The 8,741-nt window shown below is 41.3% G+C and overlaps 1 protein-coding gene across 1 annotated transcript; it reads right to left on the bottom strand.

Annotated features, from left to right (window-relative positions):
• cpsf3 (cleavage and polyadenylation specific factor 3) lies at positions 1 to 7,502 on the bottom strand. The gene is made up of 18 exons (XM_076272454.1): positions 7,313 to 7,502; positions 7,082 to 7,145; positions 6,896 to 6,993; positions 6,683 to 6,811; positions 6,299 to 6,476; positions 5,926 to 6,015; positions 5,586 to 5,736; positions 5,161 to 5,336; positions 4,820 to 4,978; positions 4,417 to 4,563; positions 4,100 to 4,252; positions 3,637 to 3,745; positions 3,378 to 3,476; positions 2,093 to 2,187; positions 1,661 to 1,748; positions 1,183 to 1,249; positions 840 to 936; positions 1 to 545 (listed from the first exon to the last, which is right to left on the bottom strand). The coding sequence occupies exons 1-18, from the start codon at positions 7,381 to 7,383 to the stop codon at positions 444 to 446; spliced, it is 2,073 nt and encodes a 690-aa protein (XP_076128569.1). The 5' UTR covers positions 7,384 to 7,502; the 3' UTR covers positions 1 to 443.
• Between the last annotated feature and the right edge of the window lie 1,239 nt (positions 7,503 to 8,741).

The following is an 8,741-nucleotide window of genomic DNA, read 5'->3' as shown; positions in this document are numbered from 1 at the left end:
TCCAAAAGCATGGACATATTTATTAAACCAAAATAATCATTCAACTGACAATTTGTGTTTGCAAATCTACACAATACAAAACAGAGGAAGGAAAGAGGGAAAACATTTAAAAAATGAATTGGGAATGATTTCCATTTCATATGCCCCTGCATTCCCAGGCTACGTCCTCAGAGCACTTGTGTGCCATCACTTTACTTTTTTAGATATACCTCTTAAGAGGACTTGAGCACCATCCAATCATGACCATGTTCCTCAAGTTCAATAAACTGACATAAATAGCCACAATGTATACACTGAAATGAAAACTGTAGCCCTCCTCTTGTACATATCTCATGGTCTTTCACTCTAAATTACGACAAAGTCCCAGTGAAGTGCATTGGATGGGCCCAGCTGGTCCTCATGTAAGTAGTGGAGAATGTGTGTGTGAGAGAGAGATCGTCCTTTCACATCGTCGGGTTCATGGCATCGTAGAGCCGTTGTACAGCCACCTCAACCATCTCCTTGATGGTCTCTTCGTCTGCACTGCCCTCCTCATAATCTACAGTCTGTGAGTGAGTGTTTAGGACAGTGAATTATTTCAGAATGGAAAGCAAGATTTATTTATACACACACAGATATACCTCCTAATCCTGGCAGCCCGAACCCTCTCAAGATGAAAGTCAATACAAAAACACAGCTGAATAAACACAAAGCAAGAGACACTACTACATTTTAGACACATACTATACAGACAACTTTGATACGTTAATACTGGCAACTAATCTCACATGATTGATTAAGCACTGCAAAATCCAGTGACCGCACATATATTTACAGGGACACAAAGGACAAAGTCTTACCCGGCTCTCAAGATTAATATAGGCCGTCTTGCCATCAACAGTCACTGATAAGTTCTTAGGATCTTTGAAGTCCACACAGTCTTCTCCAAACATGTCCCTAAATGAAAACACATTAGGATATTATTTCAGACTTCCTTTCAGATGCATCTGTTTTTACAAGGCCGCTAGTTTCCATCAAAGAGAGTGGTGAATTTCCCAAAATGTGTTCCCAAACAATTGTGCTGCTTTAGGGATCAAATAATGAATGATCGACAAATGAATATAAACAATATGTTTATCCAACTGTTAATTTCGTCAACAAACCCTGCAGGTTCCAGTGAAACAGTAAAAGACAGCCACTTACTGGAACATAATCTCCAGCCTCCTCTGGAACTCATCAACATCCACAATATCCGGCTTCATGTCCATCACTGCATTTAAAGGGCGCATTACAGGAAGTATGTCAAAAAATTACCCAAGATCCATCACTGCATTTAAAGGGCGCATTACAGGAAGTATGTCAAAAAATTACTCAAGATCCATCACTGCATTTAAAGGGCGCATTACAGGAAGTATGTCAAAAAATTACTCAAGATCCATCACTGCATTTAAAGGGCGCATTACAGGAAGTATGTCAAAAATTACCCAAGATCCAAGAACAGGCATGCATTTAGGAAGAGTATGACTTTATATTTCTTGACTGAATCATAATAGTGATGTCTATGAACATGCACACTTATAATGAGAAAATACATTGAACAATCAACCACAAGTTGTGTTGCTAAAATCATAAATTGTGCTAAATAATGAGTATTATGTATCTTAGAAAAATACAAACAGACCTTTCTGTGCTTTAGGGTTGGACTGGACTTCCAGCACTACTGTAGTGACCGCATCAGCATACATGTCATTCAAAGGGTTGGCAATCCACTGTAGGACATAGATGTGAAATTGTATGGAGTTTTAGAGTCTTGGGGCCCTACATTGAATGATAGGCAAAGTGCAGTCTTAAATCTAACTAATATTAATTTGAGGAGTTATGTACATAATGTTACTTTGTTTTCCAGGTGATTTCAGTGGAAATGTAATTAGATGTTGTTATATTTTATCTATCTTTACTCAATCTAAACATCATAACTGCAATTTTACTGATATTACATGAACTACACTTTCATGCACGAGAACTTGCTGACAGACCTTGCACTTTGCCTGACAAATAAATGAAGGCCCTGGATGTTTCTACAGTGCTGAAACATGGTGAAACCACAGCTCACCTCCAGTGTCACCATGCCAGCCTCATGCAACAGTGTGATGTTTTTGAAAACTTTGAGTGTGGTCTTCTCCGTTGCCTCGACCTCCTCCACATCTCCTTAAACACACCGAAACACGCACACACACAATGAGGCTTCTGCATTCACATCAATCATATCAGAAGAATGACCTCGTCGTTTGTCATATGTAAATGTAACATTTGAAAAATTTAAATCAGGTTTATAAGTCGAGTATTTTTACTTAGGTATATTACTTAGCATCATAAATTTTCTCTGACTTTAAATAACACTGGTTTGTGCAGAGATGCTGTCTTGTTGCTTCATATTAAAGCGATGGTTCGGAGTAATTTCACCCTAGGGTCCTTTGCACCATGACCCCGAGCCAAACACCCTCCCAGAACCTTTTTTCCCTTGGTCGAACCCTGGTCGAGTAGCACTGTCAAAAACTAATGACGTTCTGCGTGATGGAACCAACTTTTATCCCGTAAATTACCCCACTAATAATGCCCTGAATGGTACGAAACTTCTGCAGTAGTACAACTATGACCTTTAGTCCAATAACGAGGCAATAGAACGCTTGTAAGTGCACCAGGAGTTTATTTAAATAAGACTTGCCTGATTATCTGCTACTATACCGCTGCGTCGACGTTTCTTCCGTGATTTGGGAAAAGCCCGTAAAAGTCCTGGCAGGAAGCATGCATAAGGATGTAGATCCAGGAATGCACTAATATTTTGTTCGTAGTCCAGTTTGCAACAATTATTAGTTAACACTAAGTTGTAAATATTAAAAACTGGATATACCAAAAAAACGTTGATGTAATCGCTTCCTGCAAGGACTTTTACGGGCTTTTCCCAAATTACCATGTCAGCTTGTGAACATCACTGCTGCTGACTGAAGCATACTTCTGTGGCTTATTACACTAGATTCATCTTTATTGTAATTGTGCAGAGTATAAGTACAGAGACAACTAAATGCAGTTATCGTCTAACCAGAAGTGCAAAAAAGCAGAAAAGTGCAATGTGAACAGTATAGACAGGTAGTGCAAATATGTAAATAGTACTGTATATGACATAATGTGAGGTTTATAATGAGCTCATCCAGCTGTGTGCGATGTGGACATAGGCCTACCTGCCAGGTGTGTGATATGAACAGAGGCCTACCTGCCAGGTGTGTGATTTGAAAGTAGGCCTACCTGTCAGGTCTGAGATGTGAACGTAGGCCTACCTGCAGGTGTGTGATGTGGCTGTAGGCCTACCTGCCAGGTGTGTGATGCGAACGTAGGCTTACCTGCCAGGTGTCGTAGCTGGTTGACCAGGAGAGAGTAGGGCCCAGTGAAGGGGATGGCCTGGGTCTGTTTCACAGTGCTCATCGCCAGCTCTGTGTAGTCTAGGGACACAAGAGTGGTAGGGTGAAGTGAGAGTCTCACACACACACACACACAGTCTGGGGTTGTTTTCATCAGTGGTCAGCACTGCATCAGTCAAATGTGCATGCCTAACCCCCCCCCCCCCAAAACACACACACACACACACACACACACACTCACTGGACAGGTCCGATGGGGCAAGGATGTGGTAGCTGAAGTTGCGCTTCACCAGAATGCCAGACACCCGCTGGCCCTGTGCACACTTCTTATCAGCAAGGCATCCCATCACCTGTGGAGTGACCAAGCATGAAGTCAGAGAGCATGAACACACTCACACACACCCCCACACACACACGCATACTCACACACAACACACACTAAGCATCTCACAAGCACATACACACTTCTTATCAGCAAGGCATCCCATCACCTGTGGAGTGACCAAGCATGAAGTCAGAGAGCATGAACACACTCACACATACCCCACACACACAAACACACGCATACTCACACACCACACACACTCAGCATCTCACAAGCACATACACACATTCGTGAACCCACAAAGGCATTCTTTCTTTCAATCAAAATAAAACTGAAGAGTAAACAAGAATGAAATCAACAGTCTGAACACGTCCTTCACCTTGGCCAGTTTCTCTCCCCTGAAGTTCAGTGTGACGGCCTCTGTGTTTCGTGGGTTGTGCACCTCGATGTGGACCTCATCGTTATCTTCATACTCTCGAATAAGAGCTGCTTTCAGACGAGCCATCTCATTCTGCTCCCCGTGGACCAGAATCTATAAAAATAAAAAAAAAGGGAAAAAAACCCACAAATTGTTAAGCAGCGCTCAGCTTCCACAGTAGAACTCAAACAGACGTCAACCCTGTTCCTAACTACTCAATTACATCACCCTGTGTAGAATTCCTATGCTTCTAAGTATTTGTGGAGACCAAAGCTTACCACGTGTGGTGGTTTGAGGGCCCGAATGAACTCGCTGGTCTGCTGGTAGTCTGTGTGAGCCGAGAAGGAGATGTAGTCCACAGACATCTTCAGCTGGAGCTTCTGGCCCGACATGGTGGTGATCTCCTCTGGCTCGGACATGATGTGCTGGAGGGGGGCAACAGTCACAAGCAAAACCGCTTCTGTGTTAAATAGATACATCAAGATGGATGGATGGATGGATACTTTATTCATCCCAGAGTAAATTTTCAAATTTAATGTAGGCATTTAGATGTAAATGTGATACAGTACAAACCTATCCACAAAGTAAATAAGCTACACATAAAAGTTTACGGAACAAAGCACACCCTGTCCCTCATGTCACCCGCGCCCCCCTGGACGGTACTGCATAAGATTAAAGCACCTTTGCCAGCGTTCCTTCCACACAGTAACCAGCGATGATGACGCCGTTCCTCTTGTCGGTGCACCAGCTCTCAAAGAGCTCCCTGGAGAGGCCACTCTGCATCATACCAGGTGAGGCCATCACCACACTGGGCCCAATGTCATCGAAGTGGTCCATACTCTACAACAGCATGGGACAGCAAGCACATTTGAAGAGGACAGTCAAGGACACACACGATTCATTCATAAAATCTATTGCATATCCTTATCTGTGAGCTCTTGTAAAGTGTGAACAACCAGGTATATGTATTAGGTATGTTTAGGTGCTATTAAAATGTGCTATTGAAACTAAACCACACTTACTTTCAGGTTGCTGATGTGTTTGAAGACAAAGGGGTTGTTAATGTTGATGGCCTTGCGGATCTTGTCGTTCATGGCGTTGACATAGGTCTGGTAAACAGCCATGCACTTCTTCGCCAGGGAGGAGGCGTAGTAGATGGGGATGTCGTGCAGCTCTGGATGGTTCTGCCAATACTCATCTGGAGGCAGACGCACAACAGCCTTCACTCATTTCGGCCTCACAGGTAAGTCAACATACAGTTTAGGCTAACATCAACCCATCAGTTAAATTAGTTTAATTCTTTACAGTTTTGTGTTATACACAAAGTAGTACCTGCCCAACTATCTTTATATTCACATTTATGATGATAAACAAGCACAGACACATTATGTGCTTCAACACCATTAAACAAACAACATTTAGAGCGGTTTGGCATGAGGATTCTTACCCAAAATGAGCAAGAGCTCCTGGGCTCGACCCAAGGCAAAGACGGGAATCAGGCAGCGGCCTTCTCTGTTGACAATGTCATGGACCGTGTTGCAGAACCGAGCCTCCCTCTCCTCCCTCTTTTCATGAATGTGTGTGCCATAGGTGGATTCCTAATGCAAGTGACAACCAAACCATTATTGCAATGAGTTGCAGCACAAAGCAAGTGTTTAAAAAAAAAAAAAATGATGCCTAGAGCATAATTACTGGAAAAAGGAGGAAAAAATTGAAATAATTATCAGGATTTTCACTTCCAAAATGTACTTAAACAAACTCTGAGCAACCCAACAGATCAGACTTACTGTAATGAGAATATCAGGCTTCACACTAGGAATTTCAGCAGCCATGAGATGCCGGTCCTCCTGACGAGAGAAGTCACCTGTGTACAGCAACTAGCGAAAGGGAAGAAGACAGTGAGCACAAGAGAGACTGACGTGAAGTCATACCTGTGATAGTAAAGAATATACATGAATACACACACTAATTTTCTCATAATATTAACAATTAAATTCAGTTTTCTGTATCTTAATCTGTTTGTTTAAATATAACACATTTATAATACATATTGAAATTGTTGAACATCTATGGGTTCTTGATAATACAAAATAATCTTGTATGATCTAGATGAGGTTTGCCACTTCTACCCAAAATAGCAAGCCACCAAGAAGCACATACCTTCACACCAGCAATCTCAATCATGAACATGGCAGCTCCCAGTACATGTCCTGCATGGTAGCACCAGAACTTAATGCCAGCCACTTCCTTCACCTCATGGAAGTTGATGGTCTCAATCTTATCCATGCTCTCCTCTAGATCAGTCTCCGTGTAGAGCATGTCATCAGCTGAGATGTTGCTGCAGAATTATAAAAGGGAACAGGTCAGGATCACTTACATGGCAACACGAATCCATCCTGTCATTATGTAATGCCCAACTTGTCAGTCACTGAGGGAGTTTGTCTCTGAAAGTACATCAGGAAGATTTTTTTGTTCCTTTTTTATGTTATTTATAACAACATATAACATACATATAACAATGTTTTTTAATTTACAGTGCTGTACCTGACTTTGACATAATCTGACAGCAACCAGCGGTAAATGGCTTTAGTTGCATGGGTCATGAAGGTCCTTCCTTTGAAACTTGTCTTCTGTAGGAACCAGGGCAAAGCTCCACAGTGGTCCAAATGGAAACTGTGGAAAAAAAAATAGCCTGCATGAGTCATAACACGAGGGTGGAGAACTGGAACTGTGCATGTTTCTTTCATGCACACTTACTGACTGATGAGAAGCAAATCAATCTCTGCTGGATCAATCAAATCAATATACGGGAGGGCATCCATGCCTTCCAAACCAGGGTGGATGCCACAATCCAGCTGGAAAAGAATTAATGTATGAATTAATTTATGTTAATAAAAATAAGAGATAAGCCAATTACAGCAAACTTATTTATTTTGATCCTACCATGATCTTTCGTCCCTTGAATTCCAAAATAATACATGATCTGCCGACTTCTTGACCGGCCCCACTGGAGAGAAAACAAATTGTTAATGTTAACTTTGAGGTTTTCACAGACGAGGTACATTTTTTAAAACGAAAGAACTAAGCTATCAGGGTATGTGACAGACATAACTAGCTAACTAGCTAACAAAGCTCCAGCAAAGGAGAATCAATGAATGTGACATATTAGCCTACAGAGGTCTTATAAGGAGTTGGTCGCTCTCCTCCGCGGGAACGATGACATCGGCTTTGCGTTTCGCTGCCATGCTTGAAAGTTGTTCTTTCGAAAACGTGTGATAATACTACTTATATGATCTGTAAACTCTCTAAACAAATTTCGAGCGGCATGATACTCTGCACCCAGGCTACAGACAACTTCCGGATCCGCAAATAAACAATACCGTATGAAACGAGGACTAGCCTACTGCAATAGTTCCACTAGAAGTAGCGCTCGGACTCAGCAACGGGAATAGTGTCCACATAACTTGTTCTTTTTTCTGAAACAGTTTTTCATTCCAAGCCCAATTTGGATAGCCTGGGAATAACCAGAGCCCCTATCTATAAGGCTCTGGGAATACCCATACGAACCTCAACGAGACTACAATTTGGAAATTCTGTAACCTTCTGTAAACTTGCACCAGTGAGACACTAGATGGCGTCACAACACACTTGTAGAATTACACTGGGCTTACTCCATTTTTCTACATACTAAACAGATACAATTTCACTTTCACTCATTTGTCATATTTGTCTCGCTATGTATATGGCACAGATAACACCATTGTTTATGAATGCATACTGGGATATAGCCTAGACTCTAGCGCAATTGAGATGCCCAGTTTTATAGACAGGTCAGGTAGGTGTTTAACCAAGCAGAATGTAATATAGAGCTATAGTAAACTGCTTAGGAACAGCATGGGTTTACAATAATTGAATTCGTTCATTTGTTTATAGGACCTGGGTTTCTTTGGGTTAAATTAACAGCATAAGGTATGCACTAAAGTGATAAAGTCATACAGGCAAATTCTATGCATTCACCTTGGTGTGAGTGCAGATGAACATCTAAGGAACATATTGATACATTAAAGCTTTTCATGTCAATGATTTGCTTTGGCTTGAGTCACTTGGCAGTCCTGTTGCAATGGAAGTAAAATGACAGACACAGGTTTGTATGTGTGGTTTAATGCCATGATACTGCAATGAAATACATGGAATGAAAATGGAATCGCAGGAGTTACATAGTGTTACATAATGATAATAATTATATGATAATAATGTTTTTGCATTTGTTACCTTAGATGTGTAAAAGGACAAAACATCAGCAAAACTAGGTAACACCCAAAACAACTGCAGAAGATGAACTTGAAACGATTTGATCTGAGTAGGCTACGATTTAGCTTTAATATGTGTAAGTTTGTGAAGGTTTTCATAGTAGGCTACCCGTCACTCACTAAAGACAGATGCTGAGGAATGACATGCCTTTGAGGCTGAATGAAAAAAGGCACATTTCCTAAGTAAGTTCACTAACAAATTGCTTTAAGCTGACATACAATACCCCTCGGAATATGATATTTCACTTACTATACACACAGTCAGTTGATAATACTGGTGTCTAAAAATATGC

Source organism: Alosa pseudoharengus, unplaced genomic scaffold (genome assembly GCF_046254945.1).
Source record: "Alosa pseudoharengus isolate Yale_2024_CS ecotype anadromous, Long Island Sound unplaced genomic scaffold, YU_APseudo_1.1 YU_APseudo_1.1_scf_7, whole genome shotgun sequence".
In the NCBI taxonomy this organism is placed as follows: Eukaryota; Metazoa; Chordata; class Actinopteri; order Clupeiformes; family Clupeidae; genus Alosa; species Alosa pseudoharengus.
The sequence above is the reverse complement of the archived record's forward strand: the minus strand, read 5'-3'. Positions and strand labels throughout refer to the sequence as shown.